Source organism: Lissotriton helveticus, chromosome 4_1 (genome assembly GCF_964261635.1).
Source record: "Lissotriton helveticus chromosome 4_1, aLisHel1.1, whole genome shotgun sequence".
Lineage (NCBI taxonomy): Eukaryota > Metazoa > Chordata > Amphibia > Caudata > Salamandridae > Lissotriton > Lissotriton helveticus.
In genome coordinates this window covers 1513784942-1513804146 of record NC_136063.1, presented here as the reverse complement: position 1 = coordinate 1513804146, position 19205 = coordinate 1513784942, and the positions used below count along the sequence as shown (strand labels likewise).

Here is a 19205-nt window from a genome sequence, read left to right as displayed (position 1 = left end):
CCTATGGTTTTTTCAGTGATTTTCTAAGGTTTTTTTAAACATGCCTGAAACCTATGTTTTTTTCAGTGAATTTCAAAGGTTTTTTAAATGCTAATTTCTAAATATAACGTGCCTCAAACCTATGGTTTTAAGTGAATTTCAATGGTTTTTTAAATGCTAGTTTCTAACTATGCCTACAGAGGTAGGACATATGCAGAAAGAAGAAAAAAGCACAGAAAAAAGCAAAAGAAATGCAGAAAGAAGCAACAGAAGTCCACAAAGACGAAGAAAAGTGCAGGAAGAAGCAAGACATGTACAGAAAGAACCAACAGAAGCGCAGAAAGAGGCCTTGTTGCAAAATCATCCCGTGCCCACAACTTTTTCAGACGGGTACTGATGGTAACTGACTCTGACTAACCAGGCCTAGAGCCAGTGCTATGCTAAAAGACACTTAAACTACAGTGAAAACACCTACATACACTAGGGAACACTATGTGTTGGGGGACCCCTGTGATTAGCATGGCCTCCTCTGTAAGGCCCTAGTACATAATAGGGCAGGGGGATTAAACCTACCTCTAAGTCAGAGGTGCAGAAATATGCTACTTTAACTAGTAGTGGCGTTTGCAGAGTGGTGGAGAAAGGGTGCTGGGCGTCCAACCAACACTCAGGAATTCCGCTGCGTAGGACTTATAGGCGGTACCAGGAGGGATTCTTGGCCCCCAAACTCCCTCAGGACTAAATTGGACTTCATCCCACATCCCGTAGTCTGCCACGAGGCACGTTTGCAGGGTATTATAGAAAGGGGGCCATGGCCTTCGAAGACGTTTTAGCAATTCCACAGTGTGGGACTTACAGGAGGTAACAAGAGGGATAGTTGGCTCCCAAGGACATCCTTGGGGACCAACTTCCCAAACTATTACCTCCAGTCAGTCCCACACAGCAGCATTGGTAAGTACTCGTACCAGGCCACGCCCACTTTGCCCACCACTCTACAAACGTGATTCCTGGCACACTCTTGGATGGGAATTGAAGTCCCTTTCACTGCTGGGGGTCCTTTAGGGGCCAACTAGCCTACCTTTACCTCCAGTAAGCCCCATGCAGTGGGATTGTTGAGAGGTAGACAAAGGCCATGCCCCCTTTCTCCACCACTCTGCAAATGCGCCCCCTGGCGCGTTGTAAGTTGGGGGATTAAGTCCCCTAGAATCCTGAGGGTCCCTGGGGGCCAACTAGGCCACCAGGTACCTACAGTAGGCATCACAGATTTACACCATTTAACAAAAAAGAGTTCTTTCTGAAACAAGGGCTACCTTTTTGCCAAATTTGGAGTAATTTCGTTCAGCAGTTAGGGCTGTAGCCGTGTCTAAAGTTTCCTATGGAAAATAACATGGAGAAAACACGTTTTGGGACCCACACTTTTTTCTCGGCCCCCGCTTACCGAATCACCCCGAAACTTTCAGGATGGGAGCTGACTGGAATGCCCCACGAGTTTCGCGAAGATTCGTCAACCGGCGCCAAAGTTACTGGGAAAAGACAAAACGCTTTTCCTATGGAAACTAGGTCCTAACTATAACTATCTAGGGGTTATGAATAATGGGCTTTACAATTCTTATCCTATCCTTCGACAGAGAGGATTTTTGGGAGCAAATCCATCTCACAGGATAGTGCACCCTTTCCCAGTGTATAACAGGTTTGATCCCCTAACAGATTTGGAGGGTGTAGATTGACTCCCCAAGGCAGATGGTGAGATTAATGATGATGATAGTCAAGTAGGAGTATTGGACTGTCCCCCAGATAGCAACAGTGAGGATACTAAACATCTAAGAGGACCCAGTAGCCCAACTACAACCCAGGCACTACCATCTCGGGTTGTAAACGGGTCAAAGAATAATACCCAAAGAGCAAACGGAGAACTAGGTCCCCTGTCAATCGTTTCCTGGAATCTGGCAGGGATATTAAACAAACTTGACTAGCCCGAATGGGGGTCATTTATTGATATGCAAGATGTCTGCCTATTCCAGGAAACTTGGGCGAGGGAGGACTATTGGCGCACTGGTTTTGCCTCATTTTCAATTCAGGCAAGATGGGGAGGGAAGGGACGCCCGTCGGGTGGACTACTCATTTGGGTGGGTTCACACTTGGGATGTTTTGTAAGGACACTCGAGACAAACTCTGTGGATATCCAAAGTGTGGTATTGGAATGGCCAAACGCGGCCAAAGTAGTACTAGTCAATGTATATTCAAGACCAACGGGCGTAACTAATATCTCAGGAACAATTGAGTATCTATCCCTCTTCCTCGGTACCATCCCCCAAGGCACCCCATATCTGGTAGGGGGTGACTTTAACTGACAATTTGAGCCACTGCCAGCCTTCCTGTAGGGCACCACAATGGAGGGGGATGATCAATGGGATATACCACCTGTGGGGGGCCCAACAGTGAAGTCCTGGACGCCGCTGGCTACCCAAATTATGGCCCTGACTCTTAATAACTCTATAAGGGCCTGTAATGGGCGGGTCAGTGGGGATATTCCCCCAAAACCCACCTTTAACAAATTGGGGCAGGAGTCACGCTTAGATTATATCTTTGTGGAGATGCGTGACTGGGCCAAGGTAAGGAGCTTCCAGGTAACCCCACGTGATGAAAGCGACCACAACGCGCTGACCTTGAAATTCCTGGTGCCCGGTATTATTACTGAGAACCACATGGCTAATACTTCCCCGGATCCTAGAGCGATCCTATCTAGTGATAGACGCAGAATCAGATGGGCTAAAGTTATAGGGAACCCAGAAGCTATCTGTAATGTATAAAGTTACGTCATACGCCGCGTGATGCTCCACGCGGCGTGTGACGATATGTTAAAGGCTCGTGATAAACATGTTATGATATAAATGTCTGGTCATCCGTGCATGGATGTTGGATCTACGGTTTGCCATTGTAACCGTTGGCTTGCCGCTGATCGGACGCTCCGTTGCTGGGTGGAGTTTTAATACTAAGAATAAATCCTATAACTCAACCTTCAAGTGCCTATTTATATATATGCTACATTTGGCGACGCTGGGGATTAAACTCCACCCTTTCCCACGCAAATTGGAATTATTTGCTTACTTTCACGATTCTGGATATCGGCACTTCACCTCGTCATCTTCATGTCTGCCGCATTTCCTGGATACGGAGCATTTTAGCATGTCATGACCTCCAATAGGGTTTCCAAGAATTGAGAGGGGTTTGTTTATTCGCCAGAAATTTTCATTTTGGCCAGACCGACCCTCACCCATTGGACGGTTGCAATCGTACACTGAAACGCGCATTTCCATTGGTTTGCGCTCTACCCTGACGAGTGGAAACGAAAAGTCAGACGTTTCTTCTCCGACGAAGGAAAACGGAAAGGTAGACGTTTTCCCGTTTCTCCGCTTTGGAACAAGGTACTGTTGACCTTTAAGTTTATTTAAAAATATTTTCAAGACGAGCCAGTCTAAAGGCTCATGCGCGTATTGCTTCAGCGATACGCACGCTCCTGACAGATTACATATTATTGTTATGGACATTTACAGCGATACGCACGCTCTTTTATTCAATCATATTTTCTTCAGCGATGCGCACACTTAAATAAACTGGAGTAGCTACCTCTGCGTGTCACTACTGCGATACGCACGCTTCATCAATTCAAGATAACATTATATATATGTTCAAAGTACCATTTCTTTTGTTTATTCAATTGGGGATTTCTGCACTAATTTAGAGTCTGTTTAGAGTTAATTTATTCAAAGCAAGTTTCATTTTAATAGTATTTTCTTTCTATTTTGTGCCTTGTTTACTTCTTTAAATTTAAACATGACTGATAACCAATGGCATCAAATTACACAGCCACCTCCTTTCTTGAGTAAACCAGGTACTCCCAACATTATTTGGTCGGAGTGGTTTGATTTATTCGAGAACCATTTGGTTGCTATTGATGCTACTGGCTATTCTGCACAGCGAAAATTTGCATTACTTTTTGGTTGTTTGGGTCAAGCTGGTCAACGGATTTTTAAAAGTGTTGTTCCTATTGCCCCTCCTATTTCTCAAGACGAAAGTGGAGATAATCCTTGGAATATATATATTGAAGCCATCGCAAGGCTAAAAAAACAATTTTGTGATGAGCCTAACATTATGCTTGAGAGACACAATTTTTATTCCAGGAAACAGAAAGAGGAAGAGAAGGTTGAAGAATACATTGCTGCTCTGAGAGTTCTTGCTATCACATGTAATTTTGAACCTTCCCCGGATAAATTCATAAGAGATCAGTTTGTGTTCAATTGTGTCTCTAGAAAAATCAAACAAAGGATTCTTGGATGCAAAAATCCATCTTTGAGTGAAGTCATCGACCTGGCTCTTAGTATTGAGCACTCCACATTAACCAGCAAGGTAGTGATGGAACCGTCTAAACAAGGAATTAACGTGTTAGACTGCTCTGATTCCGACCAAGAGGATGCCGTTTGTGCAATTAATCCTAAAAACAAGATCCAATTCAAACCTTTTCAAAAGAAAAAGAATGTCTTCTGTTACAGATGTGGTTCAAGGGATCATTTAGGAAATGCAACAAACTGTCCAGCTATAAAAAAACGTTGTTCTATTTGTAAAAAAATTGGCCATTTTCAAGGCGTTTGTAGATTTGCAAAGAAAAACCCTAATATTAATTGCATTGATGTAGATGATTGTTCAAATTCCTTTAAAAACATTATTGTAACTTTGGATTCAAATGGCGATGTAGAATCTATTAAGGGTCCTTTATGTTCCGCCATTATTGATAATGTTCATTTACAGGTCATGGCGGATTCGGGTTCGCCATATACCATTCTCAGAGATTCTACCTTTTATGAAAAATGGGACAAAAGAGTTGAGTTATTAGAATCTGATGTCAATCCAAGAGCCTTTGGGGAGAAAGATATTAATATGTTGGGTTATTTTGAAGGTTTGGTTCAGTGTCTGGGAAGAGAAACAGTTACAAAAATTTACGTGGCTGAAAAAGGTAAAAACATCGTAGGGTGGAAAGATTTAGCCTTGATGGGACTTTATCTAGTTCCTGGTGACGATAATCCCATCAAAGTTGGGGACTTGCCTAAGTTCAAAGCGGTTTCTGATAGACTTCCTGTGGCCAGCATAGAGAATTCTAATGTAAATATTCAGGAAATTTGTTCAGAATTTAAACCCGTTTTTGAAGAGATGGTTGGGAGCGTGATAGGATTCGAGCATAAAATAAGGTTAATTCCAGGGGCTCAGCCTATAGCACACAAAGTCAGATCAGTTCCGCTGAGCGTAAGAACAGAATTGAAGGAAATATTAGATGATTTATGCAAGCAAGGTATCATTTCCCCTATCAATTCTTCCCAATGGGTCGCTCCAATTGTAGTTATTCGAAAAAAGACTGGAAAAATTAGGTTGTGTGCGGATTTACGCTCTTTAAATAAGAACATTATTATTGACTGTCATCCCCTCCCAAGAATTCATGAACTACTAGCGAACATTGGTCAGGCAAAGTGGTTTTCGCTAATAGATTTGAGGTCAGCGTACCATCAAGTTGCATTGTCTAAAGAGTCACAGGAACTTACTTCCTTCATTACTCCCTTCGGGGCTTTCAAATTCCTGCGCCTTCCTTTTGGGTTGGCGTCCGCAGGTAGTGTTTTTCAGAAGTTGATGGATGAGTTACTGCAAGGAATTACAGGTGTACAAGCATACCTGGACGATATTTTAATTTTTGCTGAAACTTTAGACGAATATAATAAAATCCTCAGGAAGGTCCTAACAATTTTAATGTCTAAGAATATGACAGTTAATAAGGAAAAATGCAAGTTTGCAGTAAATAAAATTGACTATTTGGGCCATACTGTTTCAGACAAAGGTATTACTCCCAAAGTTTCTGTTGTTAGGGCTATTGAAGATGCAAAACCTCCTCCTGAAAAAAACGCCAGGTTTGTGCACTCTTATTCACAGTTGGTTGAGCCACTAAGACAACTTTTGAGAAAAGGGTCCAATTTCATTTGGACTGATGATTTAAATAAGGTTTTTTGTGAAGTTAAAAAGATGATTATTTCTGCAAAAGCCATACATGCATTTAGGGAGGATGCCACCTCAATTATTACAGTAGACGCAAGTATTTCTGGTTTAGGGGCAGTTCTTACCCAAAAAGTGAACGGACAGGAACAAACAGTCGCTTTTGCTTCTAGAGCTTTAAAAGATTTTGAACAAAGATACAGTACAATCGAGAGGGAAGCGTTAGCTTGTTCTTAGACGGTCCACAAATTTAAAATGTACATTTGGGGGAGGAAATTCGAGTTGGTTACTGACCACAAACCCCTGATTTATATATTTACTAAATCTAACTCTACATCTTTGTCAGCTCGGCTGATGAGACTAGTGGCAAAATTACAAGAATTTAATTTTACAGTTAAACATATAGTAGGTGGAAAAAACTTTCGTGCTGATTGTTTATCCAGAATGGCAATGTTCAAGGATGATGAAGAAGATTTGGTAGTGGAAGATGTAGAGTGCGTCACGTTAGTAGATGCCATAAATGAAGTTAGTTCTATCATTTCGGAGGAAGATTCGAAAAATGCCACTAAAGATGACAATGTCTTGGCGAAAGTTATAGAATTTTCTACTCACCATTGGCCTGAACCGAGAAATTTGAGCGGAGAGCTACGGAGTTTCGCTCAAGTTGCAGATGAGCTCTTTGTTGAGAACGATATTGTTCGTAGGGGTGAGAAATGTATTCCCCCTTTTAAGCTGAGAGAATCTATTATTAATTTGGCTCATCAGGGACATTTAGGAATAACAAAGACTTATATGCGAGTTAAACAAAACTATTGGTGGCCGTCATTAGATGCTCAGGTCAAGAAATTAATTGATGCCTGTCCCGAGTGTTTATTATCAGACAAACATTGGCGCACCATGAAAGTGCCTTTGCATCCCACAGAATTTCCAGATTCACCTTGGGAAAAAGTTGGAGTGGATTTTTCAGGTCCTTATTCCATTCTACAACAGGAGAATAAATATGTGATTCTTTTAGTCGATTATTTTTCTAAATGGTTGTACTTTGACTTTGTTAAATCACCAGATTCAAATTCCACTATTTCTTTTCTGAAAAAAGTTTTTGATTTAGAAGGGGCTCCAAAATCTATAGTTACAGATAATGGTACACACTTTGTGTCAGATAAAATGTGTACGTTTTTGAAAGAGTTGGATATTAAACAACTGAAAGTAGCCTTATATTCCCCATCTTCAAATGGTCTCGTAGAAAGAGGGAATAGAGTAATTAAGGAGGGTATTCAGACTGCAATGTCTTGTGGTTACAAAGTGGGGGAGTTCGTTACCCAAAAAGTCTGGCATTACAACACGTCCCCTCATTGTGCGACTGGTGTATCCCCTTTTTCCCTTTTGAGAGGGAGAGAAAATCGTTCTGTTTTGTTTCCATCCTGGTTACCAAGAAATTCTGTAAAGAAACCTCCTGAGTTTCATTCAATTAAGAATGTTATGCGAGAAAAACAAAACCAGATGAAATTGCATTTTGACAAGGGTTTAAATAGTAATCTTGTCAATATTGTAGTAGGTGACTGGGTGTTAATTAAGAGTCCTGGAAAGGTAACGAAAGGTCGTTCAAAATTTTGTACACCTGTTCAGGTGTTGAAAGTTAGCAAGGGGTCCGCTTTCCTTGATAAAAGGGGTTGGTGGAATAAGCGACAATTGGTAAGAATTACTGACCGTCAGGCTGAAATTATTAGAAGTAGAGTGTACTCTAACGTCTCTGATAATTTAGACTGGTCTTTTTGGATAAATGGTCCACATATAACGAATGATTCTCTTATCTCAGGTCAATCTAGTGAATCACTTCCTGTCAGACATGGTTTGGATACCCCATGTCATACTGGTGAACCACTTCCTGTCAGACATGGTTTGGATGTTCAAAACACTGCCAGTAACCAAACATTTTCTTCTTTCGGCAGGCGTATCAAAGCCCCAGAAAGGTACAATGAATTTGTGAAATTTTAAGTATTTGTTTAATTCCTCTTTCTTTGCTGTTGTAAGGAGGAAGGTGATGTAATGTATAAAGTTACGTCATACGCCGCGTGATGCTCCACGCGGCGTGTGACGATATGTTAAAGGCTCGTGATAAACATGTTATGATATAAATGTCTGGTCATCCGTGCATGGACGTTGGATCTACGGTTTGCCATTGTAACCGTTGGCTTGCCGCTGATCGGACGCTCCGTTGGTGGGTGGAGTTTTAATACTAAGAATAAATCCTATAACTCAACCTTCAAGTGCCTATTTATATATATGCTACACTATCTCTCGGCTTTATGCCACGATAGTCCCGGTGTTACAAAGAGTTGAAGAACTTAATTTACTATGCCAGTATGTGGAGAAATACAATAAACTCGGGAACCTTCACTTGGAGCTCATCAGCGCATTAGCGGAGGTATTGAACCCGCGAGTAGTGAAAAAGAATGGTAAGCCGATGAAAGCCTCATGGTACAATAAAGCCTGCAGGAAGGCTAAAGCTGATCTCCTTGAGGCTATGAAGCAAAGGGGTAACACCGTGCTGATTAGGGCTAGGAGGAATGAATATAAACACCTAATCCAAACTGCAAAGACTGAGTGGGACAATGAAAACTGGTCTGAAATGGTGGGTGCCCTTAATTTTAGAGATGCCCGCAAATGTTGGCAGATTGTTAAAAATGGCACTGTGGATCCAATACCAGCAGCAGAAGCTAATATTGCTCCTGGTGTCTGGGAGGCTCACTTTTGCACCTTATATTCACAGGCTAGTACTGATCATGTAGAACACACAGGTAACCTAGTGGTAGACCCTATTCCCTTAGTGGCCCAGGTACAATTTACTGTAGCGGAGGTTGGTGCCGCAATTGCCAAATTGACAGCGGAGAAAGCCCCGGGTTTGGACAAGCTCCCGGGAGACTTGTTCAAACATGAACCAACTGTCTGGGCCCCATACCTACAGGTCCTATTCAACTCAATTCTGGGTGGGATGGAGGTTCCCAGTACTTGTCTGGGGGCAGAGATTGTACCCATTTTTAAGAAGGGCTCTCCTTTGCTCCCAGCCAACTACAGGCCTATTAGCCTCATAGACGTCCCACAAAAGGTCTTTGCAAGGCTGATTTTGGACCGCCTATTAGAGTGGATGCTTGTTCATTCAGTCCTGACCCCTTATCAAGCAGGGTTCAGGAAGAAAGCCTCTACCATAGATCAAATTTTTCGCTTGGCCCTTTTATATTGGAAAACGGTAAAGTTGGAGGGTGGCAGCCTCTATACCGTTTTTGTAGACCTATGGGCGGCTTTTGATCTTGTACCCCGTAGAAAACTCTGGTGTGTCCTATCCAACATGGGGGTACCGCATCAACTTCTAAATATGATTGTCCGTCTACATACGGATAACTATGCGCAGGTTAGATGTGGCCGGGATGGTTCTCTATCTAATAGATTCCCCGTTGACAGGGGGGTAAGACAGGGCTGTGTTTTGGCACCGATCCTGTTTTGCCTCTATGTCAACGGGGTAATTGCCCACTTAAATGGGGTAGAGGTTGGTGATGCCCCCAGACTTGCAGGCAGTAGGGTGCCGGTGATTATGTTCGCGGACGACACCCTGCTGTTGTCTAAAGCTCCTTTGGGGATCCAACGAGTCCTTAATGTATTCGAGGCATTCTGTGGAAACCATGACCTTGAGATTAATACCCTCAAGGCCAAATATATGATTTTTAATCCCCCATCAAAAACACGTCCCAACCCATGTATTGGTGTAAATAGGCTGGAATGGGTCCGAACCTTTGAATACTTAGGGGTGACTCTAAATGAGAACTTGTCTTGGGGTCACCATCAAATAAAATCCCAACTTAAACTGGCCCAACTGGCGGGAGTTGTTAGCCTTATAAATACAAATAAATCTACTATCAAGGCGATTGGTCCCCCATTAGAGATATATAGAGCGCAGGCCAGGGGAGCGGTCATATACGGTAGTGAACTCTGGGGCCACATGTGTAAATGTGAGATGGTGGCAACTGAGAACAAATTTATCAGGCAGCTTTTATCACTTCCCCCTAGTACCCATCTGCTGCCGATGAGGCTAGATTTGGGATTAAGGCCGCTTGATGAAGATCTGGGTGTCAGGCCCCTAATTTTTTGGCGCAGAGTATGGACCACACCAGAGTTGGTAAATTATAGGTCCGAGCTGCAGGAAATTTTGACCTATCCGATTGTAGAGAACATCCCCTGGTTTCAACATATAAAAACTGAGCTTGTGCGCTTGGGACTAGCTAAATTGTGGTTTGATCCTGAGATTGCTTGCCCCATGGTCTCCCGGAAGCAGTTGCTTTCACTGTACCACGAAAGCAAAATTGTGGCACATAGACATGGCATACAGTCTGGTACTTTGACTGATTCTTTCTTAAAGACTAAGGACAATTATAAGCTGGAGGGAATCCTAGATGTCATATTTCCAACTAATACCAGGAAACTGTAACTACAGTGGAGGTACTGAAGTCTACCAATTCGAGCCTTCACTAGTAAATGGACTGAGCCCTCCTTGAGTCATTGCCCTGGGGGCAATTATGAGCAGGAAACTGAGCTGCACATATTGTTTTTTTGTCGAACTTATGCGCAGGCAAGAAGGCACTGGATTGCACCGGCCTGTAAAAACCTGGGCTTTACCCACTGCCTGCAGGCATACAGGGTTCTTAAAACGGACCTCTCTGGCATGATTGTGTTTGCAGTAGCCAAATATCTGGAAACCTTCTGGCAGAAGAGAAGACGTTTACTATCCAGAGCCGCAGAATAAATGTCAAATTTTAACAAATTATAAAGATGGGCAGTAGTCGATCTTGATATTAAAATGTAGTTTATTTAATTCATAAACTATGGACCCACCGGAGCAGCAGGGCAAACATCCCAACTCTCCAGAAACCAACCGCCTTCTCCCCACAGCTCACAAAACACCAACATTCTAAATTACATCATGTAATTCCACAAATGACATAAGCAAGTTCTACAAATGATAAGGCATAACATACTGTAATAGACATAGAGAAAAGATACGACCTTCTACCACATGTCTCTTTTTACAAAAACAACAAAATAAAATAAATCAAACATCCAAGATATAATCGTCAAATTTCTTTGGAATTCTAGAAATCCTTTTGTGAGACAAAGGACTAACCCGAGGAGAAGATTCAATAGACTCCTGTGGGTTGGAAGCAGGAACAAAAGAAGCTTCAGAACCACTCTCACCAACAATAGGACACTCAGAAGAAACAACATTTTCAGTACCAACATCGTGTGCAGTGCCATCAGTGAACACATCAGTTGCATGAAACTTTTTTTCTTGAACAAGATCATTCCAAGTGCAACCACCATCCTCATCTTCTGCAAAGAAACGTTCTTGCCCAGGTTTAAGAAGAATAACTAAACCCTTGCTCCACCAACCCTTCTCAGCAAGCAGAACAGCAGAATCAGTTCGCCAACCTTGATGAACTTATCTTTGGACTTGCGAGAGGCATCATGATAACTTTTGCCAGCAATGCGAGACTCTTGAATGTTTTGTTTGACTTCATCAATAATAACTTTCATGTTGACCTCAAGCCCAACACCTTTAACAAAGTTAGGTCTTAAGACAGATTTTGCCTGTCTGCCTCTCATCAGTAGATAGGGTGAAAAACCAGTGGAAGAATTCGGAGTAATGTGGTAACTCCACAATTTCTCCTTCAAGAATTGTAAAACGTCCAACTTGCTCTCTAAGGCAGCCTGAATGCCCTCCTTAATAAATCTATCGGCCCTTTCGACTTGGCCATTGGCCCTGGGACAATACAAAGGGGTGGTTTCAGACTTGACTCCAAACTTTTCCAAAAATCCTTTCATTTTCCTGGAAACAAATTGCACCCCATTATAGGATAAAATGAGATTAGGAGCACCTTCCAAACTGAAAACAAAATCCAAAAAATCAACAACAGCATCCGTATTGGGATGTTCCACAAAGGTATAATAGATCCATTTAGAAAAATTATCAATTAGCACAATAGAAAATCTCTTCTCCCTACCAAGACACTCAAAAGGACCAGAAAAATCAATAGAAACTCTATCCCATGGACCAACAGCTCCTTCTCTGAGAGACAAAGGTTGAGTCGAAACCTTCCAGTGTTTATCAGCTCTGACACAAACCGGACAATTATCAATCACTCTCTCAATACCTGCATCCATTCCAGGCCACCAATAGTGGTCCTTCAGAATTCTTTTTGTACCAGAGATGCCAGGATGACCAGCGTGAGCAAGTTTAATGAGTTTATCCCTTAAGCCATTAGGAGGAATAAACAAATTTTGACGCAATAAAATATTCCCTTCAATGCTAAGCTCATCAGCAATCTGAGCAAAACTCCTTAAACAATCTTCCACATTCCTAATAGGAGGCCAACCAACACTAACAAAATTTTTGACTTTATTAGGTAACAAATCCCTGTCCATAGCCTCAATCCAATCTTCCTCAGAAATGTTCAACTCAAAAGAACTCACAGCATCGACCAAAGCCACAACACATTCATGTTCATCCAAAATATCATTATTATCTTCCTCAAAAGGAGGAAGTCTGGACAAACAATCAGCAGTGAAATTTTTCCCACCGGGGATATGCTGTGTCTCAAAATTATACTCTTGTAGTCTGGCAATCAACCTGACAAGCCTCGACGACGCCTTGCCACTCCTGACACCATCCATCATGAATACAAGCAGTTTATGGTCAGTGACAAGAACAAAAGACCTGCCCCACAAGAAACCATTGAATTTTTCCACGGCCCAAACGCAAGCTAAGGCCTCCTTCTCAATGGTACTGTAGTGCTTTTCAGCACCCCGAATCGCCCTAGAAATGAAAGATATGACTCTTTCCCTACCATCAACAATTTGAGAAAAAACAGCACCGAGGCCAATGGTACTAGCATCCACAGTGACAAAGGATTTACCCTCAGGATCGAAGGTCTTAAGACCAGGTGCTTTTGCAATAAGCTTCTTTACATTGACAAAAGCTTCATCATGGATCTTGCTCCAAATAAACTGAACACCTTTTCTAAGAAGCTGTCTGAGAGGTTCTACTACTAACGCATACCCTTTCACAAACCTTGAATAGTACTCTCCCAAACCTAAGAAAGAGCGCAAAGAATCTTTGTCCTTGGGTGTACTAATATTATCCAAAGTGTTGACTAAATCTTCTTTGGGAAAAATGCCATCAGCCGTGATTTTGTGACCCAAATAATTTAACTCTTCAACAAGAAATTTGCACTTTTCCTTGCTGACAGTCATGCCTTTAGTACCAAGAATGTTAAGAACCTTATTGAGAATAACATTGTGTTGTTCAGAAGTTTCAGCGAAAATTAATATATCATCCTGGAATGACTGAACACCAGTGATATCCTGAAACAAATTCTCAATAAGCTTCTGAAAAACACTGGCCGCTGATGCGAGACCAAATGGCATCCTTTTAAATCTATACAACCCAAAAGGAGTAGTAAAAGTGGTAAGATCCTTAGAAGAATCATCCAGGAGCACCTGATGGTATGCAGATTTGAGGTCTATGATAGAAAAATATTTGGCACCTTTGACCGCTGACAACATATCTTGAATGCGGGGTAAAGGATGCGTGTCAACGACAATGTTCTTATTAAGGGACCTCAAATCTACACACAGCCTCAAATCTTGATTCTTTTTGAGTGCCAAAACAATAGCCGACACCCATTCAGAACTATCAGTTGGTTCAATGATACCTTCTGAGCATAAAGTGTCAAGATGGACCTTCAATTTCTCCCTCATACCAAGTGGAACCATGCGCACTTTATGTTGAATGGGAATTGCATTTTTTTAACTTAATTTTATGCATATAGCCTTTGACTTGACCCACAACATTTTTAAAGACATTTGAATGTTTCTTAAGAATCATTTCTAAGCTATATTTGTCCATGTAAACATTGTTAACATCAAATTCTCTAAGTTGCAGAGGACGTTCAGAACCAGGACATAAAATTACACCAAGCCTACCTAAATCAAACCACCCAACTATATTCTTCCCATCAATGGCAACATAAATTTTAGTAAAAATTTTCCTAGATTCAAATTCTAACGAATCTTCGAAGTAGCCTAACATGGTTATATCAAAGTTACCAAAAGCTTTTGGATTAATATCAGATTCATGGAGAATGACATTCTTCCAATTTTCCTTGAAAAACACATCAGACAAAATAGAGATCGGTGAACCAGAATCAGCCATGGCTTGAAAAGAAACATCACCAACCAACACAGTGCCTAATGGTGCTTTAAAAGGCAAATTGATGTTGTTCACAGAATAATCAAAAACATTGTCGTAGATGGTTAACAACATGTTCTGTAAATCTTCTTCAACAACATCAAGATTATTAACACTTGAATTTGAAGAATTAGAATTTTTTTTAGGGGCATGGCAAACAGAAGAAAAATTGCCAACTTTACCACAATTAACACATTTTCTCTTAATGGCAGGACAGTTGACATTATTAGCTAAATGTGTTTTGGAACCACATCTATAACAGGATGATTTGTTAATAGGAATTTGTTTAAAACTAGACCTTCCTTTGTTAGAAGATTGCACTACACAGACAGATGAAGCAGAAGGTGAGTTGAATGATTTAGAACTTTCAGCAGAAATGACTCTTGAAGATAAAATGGATCTTTCAATCCCTTTGGCTAAATCAACAGCTTCACTTAATGTGGGATTGCGACAAGCTAAGAGTCTTTCCTGAACTTTTTTAGATTCACATTCAAAAATTAGTTGATCCCTAATGCAGTAATCAACAGTTGCTCCATAGTCACAATTAGCGGCTAATACTCTTAAAGCAGCAACATATAATTCAATGGACTCATCAGGAAACTGTTTCCTTTTATGGAATGCATGCCTTTCAATAAGAACATTAGGCTCTTCTTGAAATTGTTTCTCAAGTCTGGTAACAGCTTCCTTATAGCAGTTCCATCCATCACCACCCCCACTAGGTGGTGGAATAGGAATTACGTTTTTGAAAATTTCAATAGCAGCAGAACCCAAAAAACTGAATACGATGGCCTTTAATCTTTCAGAAGAAAATTTGGATCCATCAATAGCCACAATGTAATTCTCAAAACTTTCAAACCACTTTTTCCATTCCAACTTAGGCTTACCTGGAACTTGTAGAAAAATTGTGGGTTGATTGCAAATCTGCGCATTAGCCATAACCAGATTCTGAATAAATAAGAGTAAAGAAGAAAAGTGAAGTTAAAATAAAGAAAGGTCTTCCTAGAAAGAGCAACTGAAAATTTTACTTTCTTAAAACTCACAGATCAAAAATGTGCACACTACTGAACACCAGAATAAAGAAAGGAAGAAAATAAGTAAATGGTTGAGTTCCAAGGTGTCAAAAGAGAAGTGTGCACTTAATCCGAACAGGAACTGTGTACGAACTTTCAATGAAGGTTGCTTCCAAAACGAGGACTCAAGCAACAATAAGTGTGCGCACCATTGTAAATGCGCTTACAACAGAACACTTCACATGAAGAATGCCTTGTGAAACAATAATAAGTGTGCCCACCACTGAAAATGTGCTCAAAACAGAATGCTTCCAAATTTGTAAAATTGAATTAAAGTGTGCGCACCACTGAAAATGCGCTAGTAACGGAAAGCATCCGATAGCGTGCACATCATTAAACTGTGCTTGACAAAAAAGCCTTTGTGTTTGAGAAATTGTCTTCGCGCTAGAGAAAATGCCTTTGCGCATGAGAAGATGCCTTCGACAAAAGCGTGTACATACCAGACATTAAATTGTTATTAAAGATGATTACTCCGCTTGTTTGAGAAATCTCACCGTCTTCCGAATGATTATCAGTGACAGCTGGTGAGCGTAAACAAAGTACGCACAAAAGTATTTTTAAAATGGCTGTCTTAGCGTAGTTGCGTGGTGATGTCACTGGAACGCAGGAAAAGAATAACTAAACTCACTCAAAATGGTTGTCACTGCGTTGCCACGCTCTGAGGTCACTGAAGCGCAGCGCTGAAACTCGCAACAGGATTAGCCAATGACGTAAAGCAGAGTCAGTCAAGCACCTTCACGCGCTGGAACTCCGATGCGCAGTTAAATACAACGGATTCTTCGAGGCTAGAGAAGCGCTTAAATAAGGTAAACTTGGAATTGCAGTACCTTGTAAATCCGAAGAACAGTAAAACTAAGGCTGTAATGTAGAATTTAAAATAAAAGAAGAGTCTTGGGCTTGATTTTCGGTAAAAGGTGAAAATGAGACTCCGAAAATTTCAATTCGCCGAGCAATCCAGTGGGTCTTGTAGGTTTCCCTCGTCGCCAATATAAAGATGGGCAGTAGTCGATCTTGATATTAAAATGTAGTTTATTTAATTCATAAACTATGGACCCACCGGAGCAGCAGGGCAAACATCCCAACTCTCCAGAAACCAACCGCCTTCTCCCCACAGCTCACAAAACACCAACATTCTAAATTACATCATGTAATTCCACAAATGACATAAGCAAGTTCTACAAATGATAAGGCATAACATACTGTAATAGACATAGAGAAAAGATACGACCTACTACCACACAAATATCAACATGTAATTATTATTTTAACATTTTTAATGTTCCTATGGACTAAATTAAAACTGCCTGTATGATGTTATGTATTAAGGAATCATGCTGCTGTTTCTATGATCTTTGATTAACTGTCCATGATGAAATAACTGTTTTAATTGTTTAATAGCTGTGTTTTATGGTTTATGGCAAATGTTGCCGAAATAAAGATGTTGATGATGATGATAACTATCTACTGGCGACCGCCAGTAGTTATTTTATGTATGTATGTATGTATGGATAGATGTATGTATGGATAGATGTATGTATGGATAGATGTATGTATGGATAGATGTATGTATGTATGTATGTATGGATGGATGGATGGATGGATGGATGGATGGAGGGATGGATGGATGGATGGGTGGATGGATGGATAATCATTTAAAAGGCTACGAAAAACCAGGACATGCCTGATGTATTCCATGATGATTGTCAGCCTTTAGTTCTACTTCTATGTCTTCTATGTACTAGCTTCTCAAAATCTTTTCACCCCAAAAAAGGGACTTTTCCATGAAAAGGGTGTTTTTGTTACGATGCTTGCTTACCTCCCAGCCTGGCTCTGAGCATGGCATCAGACACGGAGGTGGAGGTCCACCGTTTGCCTCCCTGATGCGAAAGCATTTCCCGTTCCTCTTCTATCGACGACTGGGCTCTGCAGTGCGGTGGTGCGGTCTTCACTCTCCCTCTTAGGCCGCCTTCCGCACTGGGAACAGCAGTGCTCTGGCCATAGCCAACCTCCACTTTCCCACCTGGGGCCAGACCACCGGAGATAGGGTCCAGCAGAGCTGCGTCGTCCCGCAAGGGCGCCAGACTGTAGTGCTCACGCCCTGCATCTGACGTTGCATTGATGTTAAACCTGACGACTTTGGTCTTGTCTGGCCCAACTTGGAAGCTGGGGTAGTCGTGGCGGTCCTCGGGACCCCGCTCGGTGGGTAAGCCGGTCTGCCGAAGAAAAGACCCCCTATCCAGGGCTAGGGTGGAGTGGGGATCCACTGTAGGGGGTAAACTCATTCTCCACTCAGGCACCGGTGGGCCAGGCGCCAACACCATGACAAGGGGACTGCCAGTGTCTACTGGCTACTCTTAGGGTTCCGTTAAACAGTGAAAGAGTGCACGCCCCAAGAACACAACACGGTTAACACCCCGGGCAGCTGGGGAAAAGGGTAATTGTTAAAAAAAAAAAATCCTGTAGCGCCGCAAGGTCCAATTAATCGAGAGAGGAAGTTTACAGAAAAAAATTGAGATTATTCAAATGTCAAACTTCCCTTTGGGGAAGGAGGCGGTTACCACAAAGCACTTGTGGGGGACAAAAAAATAATAAGAAGAAAAAAGAGTCCTTGCATGAAGACGAATGTGACTTTTAAGTCAAGTTATCCCCTAAATGAAAGAGACAGAGGTAAATTGCAGCAAATATACAACGATATTAAAGCGATCTCCGTCTGCTGCTGGCAAGGAGGCAGGAAGTGCCAGAGACGAAGGAAATTCTGCCAAGCGTCCTTGTCGCCAAGCAACCGGGGAATGGAACACGGAGAGTGGACAATGAGACCACGTGCTCTTAGAACGACACTGCAGAACACAATACGTAGCCACGGGAGGGAAGAGGACGCACAGATAGTTTGTGATACACAGTCTTCGGGTACAAAGCGGTGTAGGGGGCTATTCCTTTACGTATAGAAAATAAAAGATTTTTCCAGCATACACCAGCATACCCGATCGTACCCGTTTCTTACTGCTGTAAGCAGCGGGTGTTCATACTACTCAATAACGCGGAGTTGAGCGCCGGTCAGGAGCGAGAGACACATTTACTGAGCTCTATGGTTAAATTGCAAAATAAGTTCTTGGGTGCAGGAAAACATGTCACATGCAAATACGATTATTCACCCGAGTAAATAGCCTGGATAAAACAATACAACTACAAATACAATGCAACTCTTGGGATTCCTTTGTAAAGAATGCACCAAGAACCACCAACATAGGCCAGTGGGTTGATGGCTCTTCTTTACCTGAAGGTCACCCGCGTCAGCAGTGCTTGAAATGGAAAAATAGAAGTGCAAGTACTCTGTACCAGAGTACCTGCTCGTGTCTGAGAAGTGCCGGTACTCTCCAATTAGAAGTATTACGTCACTCTTGAAAAGTGCTAGTATTCTCCATCTCAAAATAAAAAAGTACCGGTACTCAGTATCGGACTGTACTAGCCCATAAGTAGGTCTTACTTTGGTAATTGTCACACTACGTTCCAGTGGCTGTCTGGAATGCCGATCAATACATGCTTAACTGTGATGAGATCAAGGCCAACAAAATAGACACCAGCAAAACGCTGCAGTCATCAAGGACACAAGAGAGGGTCAGGGCGGGGTTGTCACAGTGTCGAAAAGAACTACTTCAAAACAAGCATTGGCATAGCCAATGGGTTTCACCCATTGTGCTGCATAACTAAATACTTATAAGCTCCCAAAAGCGAGACCTATTGGCTATGTCAGTGCTTGTTTAAACTCCGGGCTTTGCTTCCTTCTTTCAGGTCGATAGAAGAAGATGTGACTCTTGCAAGGAGCATTGTGT

The 19205-nt window shown here is 41.8% G+C and overlaps 1 protein-coding gene across 1 annotated transcript in view; it reads right to left on the bottom strand.

Moving 5' to 3' along the window:
* SPMIP7 (sperm microtubule inner protein 7) overlaps positions 1-18122 on the bottom strand; it is a 258909-nt gene extending 240787 nt beyond the window's left edge. The window contains exon 1 of the mRNA XM_078685834.1: positions 17192-18122. Coding sequence (XP_078541960.1) covers positions 17192-17696 — 505 coding nt within the window. The 5' untranslated portion in view covers positions 17697-18122. The remainder of the gene's footprint in view (positions 1-17191) is intronic.
* Positions 18123-19205: the final 1083 nt, after the last annotated feature.